The 22,180-nt window shown below is 46.4% G+C and overlaps 1 protein-coding gene across 29 annotated transcripts in view; it reads right to left on the bottom strand.

Moving 5' to 3' along the window:
- The window catches only part of PPP1R12B (protein phosphatase 1 regulatory subunit 12B), a 206,036-nt gene that overhangs the window by 57,219 nt on the left and 126,637 nt on the right, over window positions 1–22,180 (bottom strand). For 3 of the 29 annotated variants that reach the window (XR_011535279.1, XM_070602192.1, XM_070602198.1), the window contains one exon: window positions 5,841–6,434. The exons of 24 other annotated variants lie outside the window; for them this stretch is intronic. Coding sequence is in view for 3 of the 5 variants with exons in the window: in XM_070602192.1 (XP_070458293.1) it covers window positions 6,402–6,434 (33 nt within the window). In the remaining 2 variants the exon portion in view is untranslated. Of the gene's footprint in view, window positions 1–5,840; window positions 6,435–10,576; window positions 10,792–22,180 lie in introns of those variants that run through there. 2 more of the 29 variants (XR_011535278.1, XM_070602194.1) reach the window with 2 other exon arrangements.

Genomic DNA, 22,180 nt, shown 5'->3' with positions numbered 1-22,180 from the left:
GGCTTTTCTTTTTCCTATTTCTTCTTGAGTCATTTTGATATTTTCTATTTTCCCAGAAGAGTAACCACTTAAACTAAGTTTTTACTCTTATTGGCGTAATGTTGTTCAAAATACTGTCCTATGATTTTTTTTTTTTTTTGAGGAAGATTTAGCCCTGAGCTAACATCTGCTGCCAATCCTCCTCTTTTTGCTGAGGAAGACTGGCCCTGAGCTCACATCCGTGCCCATCTTCCTCTACTTTATACGTGGGACGCCTGCCACAGCATGGCTTGACAAGCACTGCCATGTCCACACCCGGGATCTGAACTGGCGAACCCTGCGCCGCCAAAGCGGAACGTGCGCACTTAACCACTGTGCCGGCCCTGTCTTATGAGTTTTAACATCTGTTTTACTTGTAATTTTGTCCCCCTTTCCCTTCCGATCACTGTTCATACCAACTGTTTTTTTCCCCCTGGTCAGCGTGTCAAAGGTCTGTTGTATTTTATACATCTTTTCAAAGATCCAACTTCTGTTATTACCAACCATCTCTCCTGCTGTGTAGTTTTCTGTTGGCTAATTTCTACTTTTATCTTTATTTTATTTCTTCCTTTCTACTTCATTTGGCCATACTGTTCTTCTCCTAGCTTCTTGAGTTTGAAAGTTTAGCTCATTTAATTTCATTCTTTCTCATTTTCAAATATTTTCAACCTTAACCATGCGTTTAAGGTTATAGATTTCTCTCTTTAGCTACTCCTACAACACCTAATGTGAAGTAATTTCATTGTTGTTCCATTCTAAATATTTTGTAATTCTTATTATAATATCTCCTTAACCAGTGCAGTATTTAGAAGGGAGTTTTTAGTTTTCAAAGCATTCTTTTCTTGGCCCATTATCTTCTTCACTGCCATTACAAAGAGCTGTGACACCTCTCTGATCTCGATTTTCCATCACCACATCCTACCTTCCCAGCTCACTCGCTCTCAGTAGTGACCCTGAACTAGCCTTCGACCTGATGGAATCCCACTGTCTCTCAGGTCCCTGATGTCCTTCATCCCCATCCCTCCTATCCAGCCTAAATTCCATGGTCCATCACCTTCATTACTCTCTTTCCCCTCTCTCCCTTCATAGTACTCAGCAAAACTACAACCTTGGGTCAATTCCATTTTCTGCCTACTCCACACATGGGCCTGTGCCACTGAAAGTGGTTGGGAAAAAAAATACACAACCATGCTCATTGTTCTCAATTTAAATTCATTACTTTGAACCTTAGTGGACTCTTAATACTGCCAGGCACTCAGGTACTTCACTAGTCCACTCGCTTTCATAGACAACCATTTCATCCCCTTGCCTTCCAACTCAAACACCCAAGACTTCCTTCCTCATGGTCTTTCTTGGCTGCTGATCTTGCTTTCTACTGCACTGAGAAAACTGAAGCAACTGGAAGAGAACTTCCAGACTCCCGTCACCGCATTTACCCACCGCTTGCCATCGATGAACTTAACCTGCTTCTGTTTGAAGTCAGTCTTTCAACTCGTGCCCTACATCCCGTTCCCTCTTGCCTACTCCAGGACCTCGCTCCAGCAGCTCTCTATTCTTCCTCCTATGTCATAATTTGTTTTTTTTGCTCTCTCCTAGAGCATTCCCATCAGCCAACATGCACCTATTTCTCCCATTTAAAAACATCTTTCTCTTGACTCTGTATCTCCTGTAAGCTGTCATTCCATTTCTTTGCCCTCCTTTGCTGAAAAAACTTGCTTTAAAAAAATGACTTTTCTCAATGTTTCTAATTTCTCTCCCGCATTGTGTCTTAAAAACACTCCAATCAACCTTTCTGTCCCATTATTTCATCAAAACTACTCTTATCAAGGTCACCACTGACCTTCATGTTGACAAAATCAATGGCCAGTTCTTGGTCTTTATCTTCCTTGACCTATCAGCAACATTTAACAAAGTTGATAACTATTTCCTTCTTAATCGTTTTTTCATTCACACTAGAAAGGACACCACACACTTCTTGGTTTCCTCCTGCCCCTCTGGCTGGTACCTCCTATTCTCCCCAAACTCTCCATGTCGGAGTGGCCCAGGGTTTAGTCCTTGATCCTCTTCTCTTTCTATATTGCCTTCCCATTGTCTCATACAGTCTCATGGCTTTAAATATCATCTAAATGCTCCTTGGTTGCCACAGATCTAACTACCAATTTTCTAGTTAGGTAGCAAATAGGTACCTCAAACCCAACATATCCCAAACTGGATTCCTGCTTTTCCTCCCCAGCCTGCTTCATCTACAGACTTCCCCACAGCAGTTAATGGCAACTACCTTTCCAACTGCTCAGGCCAGAGACCTGGGAGTCATCCCAGACTCCTCTTTCCCTACATCCTACATATCCAGAATCCCATCACCTCTTGACACCTCCACTGCCACCACGTGACGCAGCCCCCACCATCTCTTGCCTGATCACTGTAATAGTCTCCCAAGTCCAATCTCCACACAGCAGCCGGAGTGTTCCTAAAACTGAAGCCAGATCACGTCCCTCCTCTACTCAGAACCCCGCAGTGGTTCCTCACTGAGCTCAGAGTAAACGACAAAGGCTGCTACACCTCCACCCACACGCCCCGACTCTCCTTCCTAGGGCTCTCCTCCACAATCCCTGTTATGCGCCACTTCTGTCCCACCATGTGACCTTGTGCTAGCTGCTCCCTCTACCTGGAATGCTCTTCCTCCACACACCTTTGAGGACTCCCTCAGCTTCTTCAAGTCTGTGTTCAAAGCTCCGTCTGTCAACAAGATTTACTCAGACGCCCTGCTGGGTACCACAGCCTGTTTTCTCTCCACCCAGCCCTCGTCAGCCGACCCTTTCGTTTCAAACCGTTCCCATCAGTGTCTGACATGTCCTATCTTTATTACGTTTACTGTTTACTGTCTGCCTCCTCCTCTACTCCCTGCTAGAACGTAAGTTCACATGGCCAGGATCTTTGTCCGTCTTGTTGACTCATATTCCGAGTGCCAAGAACAACGTATGGCAAATATAATATCAGGCACTCAGTAAATACTTGATGAGTGAACGAGTGTTGGTTTTTAATTAAGTGTGGTCCTCATGATATACACATTCCATGTGCATTTTATACCTCTTGGATCAAGCTGGTTAATTATGTTGTTCAAATCCTTTATGTCCTGAAGTATTTTTATGTTAGACATATTCATTTCTGAGGGATGTGTTAAAATCTGCAACTCTGACTGTTGCACTATTTTCTTTGTTATTCTGTCAGGTTTTTTTTTTTTTTGAGGAAGATTAGCCCTGAGCTAACTACTGCCAATTCTCCTCTTTTTGCTGAGGAAGACTGGCCCTGAGCAACATCCATGCCCATCTTCCTCTACTTTATATGTGGGATGCCTACCACAGCGTGGCTTGCCAAGCAGTGCCATGTCCGCACCTGGGATATGAACTGGCGAACCCCTGGCCGCCGAGAAGCGGAACGTGTGAACTTAACCGCTGGGCCACCAGGCCAGCCCCAATTCTGTCAGTTTTTGTTTTACAAATTTTGAGACCATAGTTTCAGTGTCTACAGTCCATTATTTTTACCTTCTTTGCAAATTCTTCCTTTTTCACAAGTAAGAAATCTCTTCCTGTCATTCGATGCTTTTTGCTTACAATTATCTTTCAATGAATATTAACATTAGTTGCCACGGCAGCTTTCTGTTTGTATTTGCATATATTTTCCCCGCTTTGGCATCATTCTGAAGACAGCAGAATGACCTGATATGAGTGTCTCTGGCTCTGTGGCTGAGTGTACGTCATCGCCACCCACACAACTTATTTGTCTTTCCGCATCACTGTGTCTTCTGTTCTGCTTCTCATCTCCTTTCCTGACTTTATTGGACGGAGTGAATGAATTCTTAAAATCACCTATTTTCCTCTACTGATTTAGGAATTGTACTTTCTATTTTCCTATTTCTATCACTTTAGTGGCATTCTTACATTTAACACACTTATTTAATTCTATTTTCTCTTTAAAAGTGTAGAGAGTTAACCAGTATCTTGTTCACTCAAACATGGACCACAGCACACTTTCACACCTTTTAACCACATTAGTACTGCTGGAATTTTGGATCCAGTTTTTTAAACATAACACTAACTATTAGCTTTCTTATCATATTTTAACACGTTTCCTGTGTTTCACTTTTTTCTGCATTTATTTTTCTTTTTGCTGAGGAACATCCTTTAGTTCTTTCATCAGCAGAGCTCTGTGGGTTGAGAAGTCAGCTCCCGTGTATCTGAAAATGCCTGTATGTTCCTCTTGTTGGGGGTGCAGATCCCTGTCCAGAGCTGCAGGTTTGTAACTGCCTTCCCCCACGGCTCTCTGAAGGTCCTCCTCTGTCTTCCGGTATCCACTGTTGTCAGAGCCCACTGCCAATTTGACCACCATTCTTTTGTGGGTTACCTATACCATTATTCAGCATTTAAAATTTCCTCTATATCATTAATGCCCTATAATTTCACTATGGAAATTATTATTAGTTATGGGTTTATTTATCCTGCTTTACACATGGTGAGGTTTCCTATTTTGAGGATTCCCACCTTCATTTCTGGAAAAATTCTTGGTTGCAATTTTTAGTATGATTAGTGCCTCTTTTTCATTCTTTCTCTTTTCTCCTTTTTTTTTTTGTAAATCCCAGCAGATGTATGTTAGAGCTCCTCAGGATATCTTTCATGTCTTCTCCTTCATTTTTTCTAATTCTCTCTCTAAAGTGCATTCTGAAAGATTTTTCTCCACTCTATTTTCCAATTCACTAATTTTCTCTTAAGCTGTAAAAAGCATGCTGCACAATCTGTTATTTTACGTCAATATTGTATCTTTTCATTTCAATATTATATCTTTCACTTCCAAGATTTCTAAGTGGTTCTCTCACACCCTTCTGTTCTTGTTTCATTACCTGTTATTCTTGTTTTGTGAAATCTAACTTCTTCTGTATGTTGAGAATTTTAACATTTTAAAACCCTCTTTAAATTGTTCTCCTGTCTTTTCTCTCAGGCATAAATTCTCTCATTTGCTGGGCCTCCTGACTGCTTTTCATGGCCTTAAATTTTGTGGCTTCTTTGTGGTGTTTTGAGGACTCAACTGCCAGGACAGCTTTTAAACCACGAGCACTTCTCTCTGTGGGGTAGTCTTGAGCCACCTCAGCTTGGATCAGAGAAGATGCCGGCCTAGAATCAGACCCTAGTCCACAGCTCTGGGTTCTCTTCTCTCCTAGGTAGCCCAGTTCCGGAGTGCTTGCCCAGAAGTGGTTTGGGTCTGGGTTCTATCTTGAGTGCTTCTCTGTGCCTGCCTGCTTCTGCCTGCCCTTCCTCTTTTCTGGTCGGGGGCAAGCAGCCTGTTTCTGGGACACCTCAAGGAGGAGCTGAACTACCCTAGCCCCCGTCTGCAGAGAGCACAGTGTTCCTGGTTCCTGGATTCCCACTCTGCATAGGCAGGATCCTTCAAAAATCCTGATCCCAGTTGCCTAGATCCATTTATAGCTCCCCCACCACAGTGGCTTTTCTCTCCATTATTGGCCAAAGAGACTTTCTTGTTTTTAAGTATGCTGATGTATTTTTAAAATTTTAAAAAAATATTTCCCATTCCTTTTGGAATGGGGGGGATAGGATTCAGTTTACTCACCCTGCTGTCCTGACCTGGGAGTCTTACAATGGTTTTTGCTTTTGAAATAACAGCAGTTTAATTCTCCTAACCTCATCAGTCTGTAAACATTCACAAATATACCCAAAGTTCAAACTTAAAATCAACTGTAGTGGAGGAATATTCCCATTATTCCGAAGTTGTCTGTATTGGAATAAGTAACAGATATACTGGAACACCAGAAATGGAGGGACGATGACTTTATTTATTTACTTTATTTTATTTTTGAGGAAGATTAGCCCTGAGCCAACATCTGCTGCCAATCCTCCTCTTTTTGCTGAGGAAGACTGGCCCTGAGCTAACATCTGTGCCCATCTTCCTCTACTTTATATGTGGGACCCCTGCCACAGCATGGCGTGACAAGCGGTGCCATGTCCACACCTGGGATCCGAACTGGTGAACCCCGGGCCACCGAAGCAGAACGTGTGCACTTAACCGCTGCGCCACCAGGCCAGCCCCGGAAGATGACTTTAGAAAGGTTAAGAAACTTGGGTTGGAGCAGACTCTGCTGTAAGCCCGTGCACAGACTCTACCACTGCTTTCTGTAGACGGACCCAGAGGACAAAAGAAGAGGCGTCTTCCGCAGCATTGGAGGAGCCAGGGTAGCCAGTGGTCCTGGATCCGCGCCAGCCGCGCTCCTGCTCTGGGGAGGTGGCCAGTGGCCTGCAGGAGGGAGGCCGGTCTGGGAACTCAGAACTGCTCTGCTGCACTCTCTGCCACGAGGTCGCTGTCCGGCTTACGTTAAGCTATGCCCCCTTTTTGGGTCCCAGGTTTTTAATCTGTAAAATAAGGGAGTTGGGCTGGAATAGCTTCTAAAAGTATCTGCCAAAAATAGTTTTCTGTGACCTCAACAGTTTGGTACTCTGTAAGTATGCTGCATCCTCCATTCTTCAGTCTGCTGAGTAAATAACTTGCCAGGTAAAGAAGAAAACCATGCATTCCTGAAATCAGTCTTCAAAAACTGGAAGTCACACCCCAAATGCCCGGTTCAGTCTGAGCACGACTCTGCAGAGGAAAGGCTACGGGTGCCGGGTAGCCGGAGGCAGTTTCTCGGTGGGCATGGACACACTCGGAGCTTTATGTAGAAAAAAGCTAACTAACTCAGACCAAAGCAGAAGTCCTCACACAAGGCCCAGACACAAAAATGTCTTTTCTACAAACATGTCTGTCACTGACGGTTGAGAGGGTAACAGAAATAAACCCAAAGCTGACGGGATCAAGTGCAGATGGAGCCGAACTAAGCCGCACGCTGCACAGCCACAGGGCATGAGGCGGGCCGGCCACCCTCACGTTGGCCCACTGAGAGCTTCCTGTGAACCGAGATGCAGGGAAGAGGACAAGGAAGGAAAGAGCAAAGTGGAAGCTCTACTGAAAACAAGGGAGAGGGGATGAAGAGTTTAAAAGTTGGGTTAAGGTGGCAGGAAAACTCCAGAAGAAACCTCAGAGCTTCCGAGAGCTTTGACCAGGAGTCACAGTGAATGCGTGTGAACTGCTGCGTTTCACGTGCTGCTCTGACCTCACAGGTGTACAGGACTGAGAGCTGGTGCACCGCCAGCCACAGTCCCAAGAGCCGCCAGATCACACCCTGCAGACGTCGTCTAACGTCTGAAAGACACTCACACCCTCGCCACCCAGTGCTGCGTGTGCGGCACAGGGCACTGCGTCTAACTGCCGTGTGCGGACACAGACCATGTGGGGTGGGCCCCGCAGGCTTCTATCCACTATCCAGCACTTCAGAGAGAGGCAGCCTGTCAGAAGAGAGGGACCCAGCCCTCTGACAAAGGCCGATGAGCAGTCTTCACTTGCACGCAAGCCTTCACTCTTCCTAAGTTTGTGTGGTCAAAGTATTTCAGAAAAAAAATTAGACAACGAACAGGGGCTCATTAAAGAAAATTCAGAAAGTAAAGAGAAGTAGGAAACAGCCCGTCTTATTGGTCTCACCGTGACACCCCCAGGCTGGGAGCCTCTCGCTCTAGAGCTGCACTCACATCACACACTGAACTGTGGATCTGTTCCTTCGGTAACACGCTGTCTAACTGTCCAGGTCACAACACTACCTTTGTAACTCGTTTGTAAACGGCTGCTCCTATTGCAGGCTACTCCAAGGACACACGGCTAAGCGGCCACAGTCCGCGTGTGGTAAAGCAAAGCCCGACTCAGCGCTCCACGGCATGGATGACTCAGTGCGGACTACCGCCAGAGCACTGGGCATTTAGGTTGTTTCCACTTTTCCCACTACTGTAAACAGCCAAACGTCTGCTCTGTGCAACAGTACCCAACAGACAGCCTTCCGCATAACGCACACTCAAGCGTCGACTGAATGAATAAACGTGCACAGAGCCACACGGACATAATACACCCTGTGAGGAAACGCTCTCAACAGAGGCTGTCTTTTCTTTTTCATTCTTAGGAGAGTTTCATAGAGGCAGATTTCCATAAGTGGAAATTCTGAATCAATCTGGGGCTTTGATAGTTCGGCGTGTGTGTTCCAAAAGGAAGCGCTCGTTTGCATTCCCAACAGTAAAAGCCGAGAAGGCCCATTTCACTGTACTCTCAATAAACTGGGCATCCTCATTTCAAAATCTGTGCCTATTCTGCTTGGTGAAACAAAAAATCCTACCTCATTATAATTCTAATTTATAGTTTTGAACGCTAGTGAGGTTACATACTTCCCCTTCTGTTTGTTAAGCAGTCTGTTTTGAAGTAGTTTTCTAATAATCGTTACTACCTAAATCAAATTTATTTCTTGAAGCTCACTTGTAGGTTGCAGTAAAAAAACATTTAGGAAGTAAATTCTGGAATAAACTTTCTTTAAGGAACTAACCAAAATTCACAGCTAGGAGCATCCGGTCAGAGCGATCTGCAGCACTGTGACATGCTCTCATTAATGCTGCAGGTGGAAGCAGGACTCAGTTCCTCACTTTCTCCTGACGCTTATGTTATAATAGTTTCGTTTTATTTGTGATATTTTTCTGGGGTGATAATGTAACTGAGGAGGGGAGAGCTCGGAGGAAAAGGTACCCATATTCTTCTTCTAAAGTTTTTCTTTAGGAAGCCATTCTAGATTAACCTAAAACCTGTTAGGGCTGTTTTCCACAACTGTATTCTATAAGAACTTCTTTACTAAAAGCAGTCTTGGGGCAGCTGAGCAGAACTTTCTCAATCCTCAATTAGGCTCTCTCTCCAATGAGTTCTGTAAACAAGCAAGGTGAACACAAAAAGGCAGAAACACGGTCAGAGGAAAGGAGCCAGGTCCAGACAGCATCTCCAGCAACGAGACCTGATGGTGACTGACACCCCATCTCACAAGTGCACCCAGTAACTAACATGTGGAAAACGCTCGTCTGAGCCAGAGGTGCATTTGCTTTTCCTTCCTTCAGAACGTCCTTGCAGGAGCACGCAAGAACACTGACTAACCATCTGTTCTCAACAAGGAGAGCAGAAACGTGGAACGGGATCGTTCAGGGAAGCAGCCAGAGTGAAGCACGGAAGCACAGTCACCAACCTGCCAAACGACAGGACGATTCGATCTGTCTGAACTCTCCAAGCCTTTACGAAGAGCATTTTTTTTTTTTTTTAACAGCCAAATATCTTGGAGCTTTGCCCACAAAGCAAGTGGCTACTCACCAGATGCTCTTAACCCCCAGAAAATGCATCAAAATCACCACATGCCGAGTCACAAGGAGAAGCCACCACTGCGTCAGTGCCCCATCCCCGCTCACCACCTGCTCTCACAAGTCAGCAACATCTCCTTAGCGCCAAACCTATGGGACACACAGGAGTTCTCAAAGCCGGTGTGGGTGACGGAACCAGCTGGATGTGACTGCAGAGGACCGCGGGGGCTACGGTCTCTGTCCAGCACTTGCCCCCTTTCTCTTCTTTGGGTAAGAGAACCCCTGCCTCCCGTGGGGAACCTATTCCATGTAGCTGACCCTCTCCTACCCTCCCCTGCATCAGGCAGAGCTGGGGCTATGGCAGCATTATTGCCACCCCACGACCACCATCACTGTCACCGTCATCACCACGGTGGGGAACACTCCCTGAGCACGTTCCCTGTGCCAGAGACTGTTCTGTCAGCTTCGTGTGTATTATCCCATTTACAGAAATGACCTGTGTGGGAGGTGCTACTGCTCCTCCCACGTCAGAGCTGAAGAAACAGGCGCAGGAGGAGCATGCAATTCACCCAGGGTTCCATGGTCAGTGGCAGAGCAGGGATGTGCACTCAGATGACTCGGTTCCAGGGGGCAGGCTCTCAACCACTAGGCTTCACTGCCCGTCCATCTCTGTCTACAGAAAATGGGTCAGGGAAGTTCAGCTGACCCAAGCGAGGTCCCTCAGACACGTGGGCACCAGGACAGAGAAGGAATCTCTCCTCTGTGTCTACACACAGAAGAAGGCAGAGCTCTGAGGGCGGCTTTAGCCTCCTGGACTCGGCCATGCCCGAGCCAGGCCAGGTCAATGCGCAGGTTTCCCAGTGACACAGCCGTTACTTGAGCTGTATGATGTTCAGTTTCTGTCACCTAGAGTCCCTAAAACTCGTCACTCCCGCTTGGTGGAATACTCTTCTTCCCCAGCTCTGTTCCTTCTTCTCTGAGCACCTCCCCTCTGATCTCCTCCCACAGCACCCCTCCTCCTTCACTGTCCATAAGCACCAGTGCATCCCGGCCTCTGCGCTAAACCGTCTCCTCTTCCTTCTTCACAGCAGGGCCCTCCTTAGCACCCCACATTCGGAGAGGCCTCCCTCCGATCAGGCTTCTCTGATAGGAGAATGTGCTCCTTTTGCCTGCCCTGCTTCAGAATCACTGATACTGAACCACAGTTACTCGTGTGAGGGCATCATATCCCCCAAATACTGGGAAGAAAGGAGTTGAGATCGACTGCTCTACAAGCAATCCTTGGAAAACAGCATCCTTTCGCTTACCACTGGTACCAGCAGGTGGATGCCTCCACAGCTCTGTCTCCAGCCCCGGACCTTCCCCACGCTTCAGGCTCATGAGGGTTGTTTACTTTCACACGTCTGAGAGGGACCTCAGACTCAGCACATCCAACAACAAAATCACGATCTCCATCCCCAAACGCGTTCCTCCTCTTGATCTCAGTCTCAGGAACAGCATATTATCCCTGCAGCCATCAAAACTGGAAACATCAATGTCATTAATCGCTCAAATTTTCAGAGAAAACATACCTAAATACCAAGTATTCTGCTAGATCCCGGGGGTAAAATAATGAATGAGAAACAGACCTTGAAAAATTTTAGTTTGACTGGCAAATGCAACATATTAATGATTATCACTGTGTTAAAGATTAATTCAAGACGCTGAGAAGAACCTAGTCTGGTCTGAGGAGAGGTCAAAGGAAGGCTTCTTAGAGGAGAGGCCTAACCTAAAACACAAATGTGTGCTGAAAAAGGGAGCGGGGAGGGGAAGAGCGCTCTGGGGAATAGGTACCATGGGTGAAAGCTCAAAGACGGGAAGAGAAGGGCTCATGAAGTACCTTTACACTAGTAGCTTTCATTTATTAACAAGTCAGTAAAGCTAGGTGCTATTTACAGTGAAATACATCATCACTGCTGTTCCTTACATCAATCCTACAAGACAGGGACAATCATCTCACTTTACAGTTGTTAAAGCACTTTCAAAGCTCAGAGGGGTTAAATTATTCTCCAAGACCATCCAGCTAACAGGAGAAGGACCAGCTCTGAACCCAGGTCTTCTGCCTCCAAAGCCAATACTGTCTGTACCCGTCCACGCATCTCCTCAACCTTCCTAGACTCCTCCTGTGCTCACCCTCCACTCCAGTAAGTATCAACTCCTGCTGAGCTTTCAGTTCTCAGATTTCTCCCACTCAGTCCATACCCACCACCAGAAACCTAGTTCACCATCTTCCATCTGGACCCAGTCTCTAACTGCTCTCTAGGGACAATAAGTGTGAGAGCGTGTATCACAGAAAGCAAGATCAGAACTACTTCACTTTCCCAGCATGAGATCCACTGACTTACCCAAACACGTTCTCCTGCTACATGGAAGCAACACTCCTGTTCTTGTCCAGGCCTGGCCCTGGAGTAACCGGGGGCGTAGTCACCGGCTCTTTCGTCTTCCTTAGTTATGCTCTTCTCTTGAGAGGTCTCACCCAGTCCTCTGTCTCTAAGTACCATCTCTACGGCAATGACTCTTAAATATATTTGTCTCCATGAACACCAGATTCTTACATTCAATTCACTATCTCAACTTGGAGGTCTGATAGGAATCCCGCCTGCCCCATGAAGATGCGAGCACCGTGAGGGGCAGGAACGTTGTCTACCTTATACTTTTCTGTATTCCTAATGCAGAACACTTGACATATAGTGAGTAATCAATAAGTTTTTGCTGATTGAACAAATGCATGCTGCTATGCAAGAAAAGACATCCCGAATGGGGCTGGACCGTCCCAGGGGCCCTCTGAGGATTTGGAGCTCTGGGTTAGACGTGCATTTCTGGAGGAGGGAGGTGTAGAGGGTGGCGCTAGGCTCCCACAGTGGGCCACAGTTAATCCTCCTCTCGAGCGGTGCCCTCCTGGGACATGAGCCACCCCTCTACATTATACCTCTAGGAACAGTGTCTGTCAAACTTGCCTGTTAAGAATCACCTGGCGACTTCTATAACACAGATCCCAGGCTTTCCACCCTCCACCACCACAATCCCCTCCTAATTCAGAATCTCGAGAGAGGGGCCTGAAAATCCGTATTACAAACAAATGAGCCCCATGATTCCTATCGACAACTTTGAGGAAGACTTCTATAGAGGCTTTACCTACGAGGTAACTATCATTGAGAATGGCTCAGCTTGTTGCTGCCCTTAGCTCCAAGTCAAGCACTCCAGAAATAATTTATAAATTGTCCAAACAATATCTCATTAGTTTTATTCCTGAGCACTACAGGTCAGCAGTTACCTAAGACTTCTCAGATGACATGTCATACATCTGGTACACGTTTATGCCACAGAAAGTATCTGCCTTGCTTACTTGGCACAATATTAACTGTGCCAACCCAGGATCAATTCCCAGACCTGACTTGAGTCTTTACTGTGACATGTTACTGTCAGTTTTCATCACCTTTTTCCTTAAAGTTGTTGAAGAATTAGAATTTTAGCTTCTCTTTCCAAAAGTCCACTCCTCTTAACTACCATTTCAAATAAGCCCAGGGTCAAAGCTTTGAAGATCTGTCGCCCCCTCCACAAACTCCTAAGTTCTTCCTGCATATGTTCTGCAGACTGATAGTTAACAAGGCAGAAAAGACTAATAAATTCTACAATCTACTCCTGACTAAGGGATTCAAATGACAACCAGCAATTAAAGCGAACGACAGCAATTAACAATCTTCTGACAGGCACCCTTCCAAGAACCTGTGAGCCTAAAAGGCAAACTTACTTACCGTCATAGTCTACAAAAAGCAGAATTTCTCAAGTGTCAAGTGATTATATATCCCCAAACTGTAATTTTAACTAACCTCGAGACAGGTCTTTGGGAGGTAAGAAGGGATAGGATCAGATGAGAAAAGCAGATAGGGGTATAATGGGAGAACCAACCATCTCCTCAAAAGGTAATGAACTGAAGCTGGACAGAGAAACTCTATTTAAAATGGAGTTTAAATGGACATGGAAGAAACTCTCCCCCTTCACTCCTTCATTCAGGAAGCTTCACAGCTTGTTTCCAGCAGCAGGACCACAACTCATTAATACTTTTCCAAGTGAGGACAAACAACACGTATCCCCCTAACAGATGACGTCCCTTGCCCCACAAAGTGTCAATGATACTAAAGAATCAGAGGAACTGGGAAAATGCTGAATTGCCAGAGAAGTGCTTGGATGAGAGAAAACTGACATCGGGTCATGATGACATCAGCACACACTTGCTGAATCAGTAACCTAGAGCAAAGGCTGACAAACCGTGGCCTGGCCCATAGGCCAAATTCAGCCCACCAGCCTGCTTCTGTAAATAAAGTTTTATTGGAACACAGCCACTCCCACTTATTGACACGCTGTCTGTGGCTGCTTTCCTGCTACAACAGCAGAGCTGAGTAGTTGCAACAGACCATGTGGCCTGCAAAGCAGGAAATATTTATAATCAGGCTCCGTACATAAAAATGTGGCTGAGCCCTGACTTAGAGCATTATGTGCCACCAATGAAGGTCAGGTTGGCCCTGCTGCCACTGGCCCTCCCTGAGCACGGACGCTGGGGAAGAGGCACAAACATCTGCCCTCCCGTGGGGCTCAGAAAGGAAGAGTGTGGACTCGCAGAACATCCAGGAGGCGGCTACACTAGGCACCTGGAGAAATGGGGAGCTTGGCATTCAGCCACCATAGCCCCATGACTCACCAATTTGGTATGTCGCTTTTGAAAGTCCCCCAATGCCTAAGGAAAACACCATCTAAAAGCAAAAAATGTTTTATTTGGTTATATAGTATCCCAACATGTTATTTTCCTCTTAAAACGCTTCTATCACCTGAAAAAAAATTCAGAAACATAACCAGAACTATAAGCTCCAAGACTATACTAAGTATTTTAGTTTGAGCTATTAATTTAGCAATGGGTTTTTAAAATATCCCTCCTTCCTTCTCAGCAGTCAACAACACTGCCATAATTTAAGGTGTAAGAGTTCAAAAAAGCAAACGCAAAGAAAACAAAACACTTCTAAAGCATAAAAAAAGTCAAGTATTTTTAAAAGCACACAGTGTGTTAAGGCACACCTATGTGAATCTTTATGTACCTTAAAGGGTCGTATTTGGACATAATGTCATGTTTTTTTTTTTTTTTGAGGAAGATTAGCCCTGAGCTAACATCTGCCAATCATCCCCTTTTTGCTGAGGAAGCCTGGCCCTGAGCTAACATATGTCCGCACCCGGGACCCGAACCAGTGAATCCCGGGCCACTGAAGCAGAATGTGTGCACTTAACTGCTGCGCCACCGGGCCGGCCCCAATATTATGGTTTTTTATGAAAGAAATTCATGTCACTACATGGCTGCTGTCTGAGTCTTGAACTTGCTTGACTGAAAACTGAGAATGGTATGGAGAAAATTAAGACTGGTAGATGGTAGATATTCATCTTTTCACCCCAACTATCCTACCTCTCGGGTCTGACCTAATGGTCACACTGAAAGGCAACATCTTTTAGTGGCTCGAGCTCAACATTCCTGCTGAGGCAAATCTATAAACACTCCATTTGCTGAAAAAGAGCTGCAAATCCCACACTAAGCTTTTCACCTCAATCACGGGGTTAGAACTCTGACAGGAGCCCAGCCTAAGCCATGGTTAAAGCTGCCCAGCCATGCTATCAACAGAAGAAATGAGTACTTCTGTAACCGAGGTAACCCTCAGACTCCAGCGGGAGGGGAACAATTACTCCTGGAGGCTCTCTGTGATCAAAGCCATCACAGGACTGAGTACTTTGATAAAAGAGTGGAACCCCAGTGCTTTGAAGACAATGTTAGGAAATTGTCATCATGGTAATGATGGGGTCTGAGGAATACTTAGGTTGAAAATGATCCTTTTTTCAAGAATGCCCTTAGTTGGTCCTGAATATGTTTAAAATAAACAACCAACTTAGGAAAAATTCCATCAGGAAATTCACCAGAATGTTAAACAGTAATCTCTTTTGAGTGGTATGACTTTGAACAATTCTTTCTTGTTCTTTACAGCAGAAAGAATCCTCTTTTATTACAACTATTTTCTAACACCCCCTCCCAAAATTTATATCCTGAAATGAAATTCATAGATATAAAACTGAGCTAAAACAATAAAAAATCAACAATAAGATACGAAGAAGAAACAAAAGGAAAATAATTTATAACGAAATATGTATTTCAATGTGCAAATTCTTGGGCTAATAATACGAGAAGGCACCAAGCAGTGAGAGGCTTGGACCCAACACAGCATCGTCAGGAAGGCAGAAGTCAAATGCAGATCAGAAGTGTGTAAAATGATGTCGTTTACAAGTGGCACCGCCATCAGCGCTGAGTACAACTAAGTGCGGTTTTTCCCCAACTTACATAGTGGTTGAACTTTCAGAACCTCCCTCTGCCAAAAAACGTGAGTTTGTACGTAAAATCAAGTTCGGTTTTGAACTCAGGTAATAGATGATTTCATCTCTGTCCGTCCAGGGAGCCAGTCCAAAGTCAAGAAGCTGTAGGACAACTGTTGGTTACATGCAGAGATCAGGATATGGAACATCTCTGGCCCCGTGCACTAAACGCATGGAGAACAGCCCCCACCAGAGACTCCTGAAAGAACCCCTATGAATGTTTACAGCCTCCTCTAAAATACTCCTGCAGCTTTTGAGAACCACTGCTTTACACTTTTCTACACTTCCATGTTTTCTATAATGAAATGTATTACCTCTATAATCATAAAAACTATGAAAGTTCCAGCAGAGTCTCAAGCTCATCAGTGTCCTTCCAACAGAGAGACAGAAGGTCACAGGTTGCTAACACAGACTAAGACCTTGAAGACAGCTGGAGGCAGAAGGAAGAAACCAGAAGGAAAGGCAAGGTCAAGAGGCTCACTGTCCCATCCTTAGTGGTTGACAACCTTTCACATCTCTGGACAGGACGTTTGAGCAAAGCCCAGATACCTCGAGGGTCAATTTATTCCATCTTAAAAAAGATTTCTGACTAAAGCAGAATCCACTGACATAATGGGATAGTGGGTCCAAAATTTACAGAGTCTCAAAGGAATACATGTGAGCTTTGATTACTGGGATTTCCTAGGCAACAGCACGACCTAAAATTAATAGAGTCCTTAAAAGGAAGATGCCAAAAGACACTGTTCTCAAGATGGTTTACACAGCTTGGGCCAGAGCAGGGGACAAGTGACCCATATATAGAAAATCACCATATCTGCAGTATTTTAAGAAGCAAGAGTCACAAAATAAGAGCTCACGTACAGTGGCGGGAAAGACCCTCCCAGGCCGATACGGAAGGGTTCCCACCAGAAAGGACTCCTCCGTGCACACTGGAGAGAAGGCAGCTGCCCCACAGGCCGGTCGGCTGCCATCTCCCAGTCCCCATCTCCCTCCCGGGACTGCCCACTGTCATCAACCGTACATCCGGGACAGCTGGCTTCCCTACATGCACAATGCCTGCCAACTCCCAGAGGCTGGCGACAACAGGACCGTTTAGAACAGCCACTGCTTATTAAATCTGTTCTCACTTTTTATATCCTTATGAGCATTATATTATCAACTTTCTCAGACTTCTCAAAACTCTCTCATTCTGGGGACAAGTAACTACCCTTTCCTTATTTTTTTCTTATCTGGCTAAAGAGGCTGAGGAGGAAAATCTGTATTTTTTTATCCTTCCTCTCTGTTAAAAGGAAGAGAGGCTTGCTTTAAAAAAAAAAACAAAAGATTATGGTTGTTATGCGGTATACTGTGAAAAATACTGGTTTCCTGTATAAATAATTAACGCGATCTGATAGCTCACCTACCGTGTCTCTAAACGGAGTCAAACCGCTGTCCTATCGCAACAGTGTAGTCCTGTCTGGGACATACCTTACCATATTAGGCAATCAGGCCCCAGAGAGACGGCGAAGAAAACGGTTGCAGGATTTTACCTAAAAGGAGAACGGCAGAGAGACTGCCCAGCAGTGGAGACTGGACAGAAAGTCACTGGGTGCCCTCCAGCAGATGAAGGGGCTTCACGAGGTTAAGTAACAAGATAAGAAGTACTGCTTGAAAGGGGAAAAGGTCCAGCAAATAGCAAGAAGCAAAGCCGTGAAAAATTAGAGCAAATGGGAAGAAGGGCTATTCTTCACTCACTGAGAGAGGGGGAAATAAAGATCTGTGACACAGACCTGTGGGAACCCTGGCAGAGAAACAGAGGGGAGGGCAATTTAGGCCTAGGGAGGAGAGCCTGCTCGAGTGACAGAAGTCGGCAGGACTTGGTCAGGCGCTCAAAGGGGCCAAGCAAACACGACCATGCAGCTCTTCTCCTTCCCTCTCGACCCGCTCCTTACAATTAATTTCTCAAAATTCATCAGGTATGTTTTCGGAACACAGACACACGCTGGAGTTAAGGAGGAGCCTGCACTACTCCTCTGACTTGCCAAACAATCCATTCTTTATGGATAAATTAATAAATAACCTCAAAATCCCATGATTCTAAAGTCAAGTATTCCAGAAGGCTTCCTCTCATCCAGATTCAGGAACCTGTGGGCTTGGTAAATAATTCGTATGGATCTCCATCACCTCTAACCATCTAAATGTGTCACTCACTTTCATTCCACGACTCTGAGAAGTACACACTATTATTATCCCCATTCTACAGATGAGGAAACTGAAGCACGTCCTCTTAAGCAACTCATCCAAAATAATTAAGGAGCTCAGTCAGGGTTTCCCCAAGGAGCTCAGGTCTCGCTTCTGCACTCGTAACTGCTATGCTATATTGCTTGTTACCACGGCACATCACATAAGATCCACAACAGACATAAACATTCACCTGAAGGTGGGCAGCAGTCATGGACTGAGAACACAGCTGTGTGATCCTGGGAAGCTGCTTAACGTCTCTGGGTCTCAATTGTTATCTTTAAATGAGAAGTTTAACTAGATGGTCTTTAAAGTCTCTTTCAGTTCTAAAATTCAAACTCTGTAATTGCCATTCTAGCCATCACAGAGCTAAATGAGTTCAGTATACAACGGCATTTAGAAAAAGTTTTTCAAAGGTGGCCTCTTCTTACGTGAAACAGAAGTGCTAGTTATTCAAAGACGTAATAAAGCTGAGGAAACCAGGCAAAGTAAAGGGGCCACAAGTTGAGTCAACTTAAAAGATCACGCGCAGAGACTGTGAATGGATCACGTGCAGAGATGTGAATAGGTCGTGCGTGTAGACGGTGAACGGATCACGTGCAGAGATGCGAATGGGTTGTGCGCGCAGACGGTGAACGGATCATGTGCAGAGAGGCGAATGGGTCGCCTGAACGCATGGTGAATGGATCATGTGCAGAGACAGGAACAGGTCGTGCACTCAGATGGCAAATGGATCATGTGCAAAGAGGTGAAGGGATCATGTGCAGAGAGGTGAACGAGTCACACGCGGACAGTGAGTGGATGGTGCAGGGGGACAGTTCACCAACAGAATTCCTCTGACTAGCAAACACAGTCTTAGGACATTCCCGGACTTGAGAGGCCTGCAGACAGGGCCTGCCAGGAGGCTGTGACTTCTGCTCCGGAGACGCCCGAGGGTGCTCAGGGATCCCGGCCCCTACACCACGGCAGGGCTGTTTTACATGCAGGCCGAGTGGACAGCGTGGTGACCTCCCTACACGAGTTGAGAAAAAACGGTAAAACAGCAGCAGCAAACCTGCCCAGCGTGGCGTGAGCTGCCCCGTCTGCCTGACTTCGTTTTGTAGAGAGGGGAACCTGCACATCCTCAGGGCCAAGTGCGGCCCTCGGCGCTCCGCTGCCTCCTCCCCTGGACTCCGCGGCGCCCAGGCTCTCTCTTCAGGCCTCTTCTGTGTCGACGCTCATCCTCCTGGGATCTCACCCCATCTCGCAGTTTACATACAACCGGCACGTTTACACGTCTGGCCTGGACCTCTCGCCTGAGCACCGGATTCCTACCCCTGACTCTTTCCTAGACGTTTCTTAACGCTTCTAAAACCAAATTTAACACTTACAAAACCGAAACTGAACGCCCACTCTTCCCCAACCAGATCTAGTCCTCCCAATCTTCTCCATCTCAGCTAATGAAAACTCCATCCTTTCAGCTGCCTTAGCCTAAAGCTTTGGTGTTAACCTTGACCGACCTCCCTCCTATTCTCTTCACCCTGTATCCAATCCGACAGCCAATCTTCTAGCTCCAACTTCAGAATAAATCCAGAATAGGAAAACTCTCAGCATCTTTATGCCCCACTCTCAGCCTGTCCAAACACCTCTGTTTCCCCTAGACTGCTGTAACAGCCCTACCTGCTGGCCTGGCTCCCACCTCTCAGGAGAGTGAGCAGAGTAACACTTTGCGGTGTATGTGTCACACGTCACCCTCTGCTGAACTGCACAACGGATGCCCGCTCCTTCAGATCACAGCTGGAGCCCTTGCAATGGCTTACCAGCCCCTGCTGCCAGGGCCTCTGCCCATTCTGCTCCGCCACGTGGGTCTTCTCACCTGTCTTCCAGCCCATCAGGCACACACCTGCCTCAGTCTCCAGAGGGGCTGTCCCCTGCCCGTAACGCTCTACCCCACACAGACTCACGGCTTCCCACCCCGCTTCCTTTCAGACTGGGCTCAGGTGACGCTTTCTCAGCAAGGCCAACCTGACGGCCCCACTCATAGTGTTGACCTCCCACCCACACTGGCATTTCTGACCTCCCTACCCTACTCGACGCAGTCTTCCCATGGCATTCATTGCCTTTTCACACATGATTTCCCTCACACCCCCTCTATCCACGTCCACTCCTCCACGCGAGTGTTGGCTCCATGAGAGCAGGGCTTGTGTTCACTGGTGCATTCCAGCACCGAGAAAACAGCCTGACCACCACAGGCACGGAAAGTGCTTGTTCAACAGATGACTGAGAAGGAGGGTATAGAAGAGAGGGCAGGACAAAAGCAGAAATGCATTCAGTGGCTCCCAAGGCAAGTTTTATTTTCTGTTAAAGCTTAGTTCAAAACCGAGCTTTGCCAGCACATTTCAGTATGGTTCTCTCCTGTATTTAGTTGAAAACCTTACACTGAAGTGCTTACCTCTTTTGGAACACTTCGCCAGCTTCTCTCTCCACCAGCATGCTATCAGGTATCGCAGGCAGATATATTATCCATGAATTAGTAATTTCTTAACAACTCTCCCTTCCCAGTGCATTCTGAGGGGCGATTAGTGATCCAGACCTACTGGTTCCATTCCGGGCCGGGAAAGCGACACTGCTAACTTTGAGGGTGATGTTTTAGTGACTGTCCAGACTGAGGGCCATCTGATCTGCCTAAAAGCAACAGGGACTCTGGGGACGGGGCAGCACTCTCCTAATTACAGTGTGGAATTCTCACTTCCTGAGAGACACAACCACCACCTCCACCAAGGACAACAGGGACTCTGGGGACGGGGCAGCACTCTCCTAATTACAGTGCGGAATTCTTACTTCCTGAAAGAGACAACCACCACCTCCACCAAGGACAGCAAAAGAATGCTGACCTCGACCCATGAATCTCAGCACTCAGGGCAGGCTTTTACGCTGTCCCCCAAGACAACGTCCTTCACTCAAGGAGGTGGGGCGCTCCTAGCAGGTCGGCTCATGTAGCCTGCTGAGCGAAAACCAAACAGACGGACAGGGAACGGGGAGGACGCTGCCCAGTCTCAGGTCTGCTTCCCCAGTCAGGCGAGAGCCCCTGAGGCAGGCACGGGCGCTCACTCCAGGACAGTTTTCTGTCCCTGTGGAGACTCCTTGGCTTCTCTGGGCCCCAGTGTTTTTAACGGTAAACTGAGGTTCTTAACCCAAGTTATCTCTAAATTCCCGAAAGTTGGGAGGCAAGAACTTTACTACACTGGAGGGGGTTCTTCAACACTTCCTTTAAAACAAAAGCCGTCTGTCTGCTCAGCTGCTCCAGGGCACCATTCTGCGTGTTCACCGACATCTTTCTGTTGACCGCTTGTGCCCTCTGGTGATGAATTCAATTATACAACAGAACCAGCTGGGGAGGAACTGCTCCAGAGGAGTAAGGCGGGGAAACAACAACGCAGAAGACAAGCTCAACGTGAAGCAGAAGGCAAGAAGGCCCAGGTGCAGGTAAAACGATGGGAAGAACCCAGACGGCCACCCCCTCCACACCGTGCCTGCGACCGTGCCTTCCAGAGCCCACATTTCGTGCAGTTACCACCAGGAAAGAAAACAAACACGCTCATGAGTACGAGAGCGTTTTCAGGGATGACTGGAATAACCTTCCTCACACTCGGACTCAGATTCAGTTTCTTCCCACTTAGCAAGAGAAAGGATCTGTTAAATTTCTGGAGACTATGGTACACACCTAATGTGGATAATGAAACAGATTTCCTTTAAACACATCTGTTAAGGAGGTGCTAAGACATCAAATTCTATATTCATTGCCAGTCTCACTGGTTCGTGGATTTACCAATGCGGATGGGTTCTGACTAAACCCATGCACTATACTGGGCTTAAGCCAAGTGGCCGGCCTTCCACGCATCATTTCTTGGTGTCACCACCACAGAAATGCATGACTGGTCTTCCTCTATCACGTAATTGACAACAAACATCAGAGCCGTAAACCCAATCTGTATATAAATGCTGGTTACATTTTTCTAGTGTAGGTACACAAAAAAGAAGAAATGGATTTCAGTGATGTCAACAGAGATTTAGGTTAAACAATAAAATTTTTTTTTTGCTTGAGGAAGATTGTCCCTGAGCTAACATCTGTGCCCATCTTCCTCTGCTTTGTATGTGGGAGGCCTCCACAGCATGGCTGATGAGTGGTGCGTAGGTCTGCACCTGGGATCTGAACCTGTGCCCCTGGGCCGCCGAAGCAGAGTGCAGGGAACTTTACTCAGCCACGGGGC

The sequence above is a fragment of the Equus przewalskii genome, chromosome 31 (genome assembly GCF_037783145.1).
Source record: "Equus przewalskii isolate Varuska chromosome 31, EquPr2, whole genome shotgun sequence".
Classification (NCBI taxonomy): Eukaryota; Metazoa; Chordata; class Mammalia; order Perissodactyla; family Equidae; genus Equus; species Equus przewalskii.
This window is presented reverse-complemented; position numbering and strand designations above follow the sequence as displayed.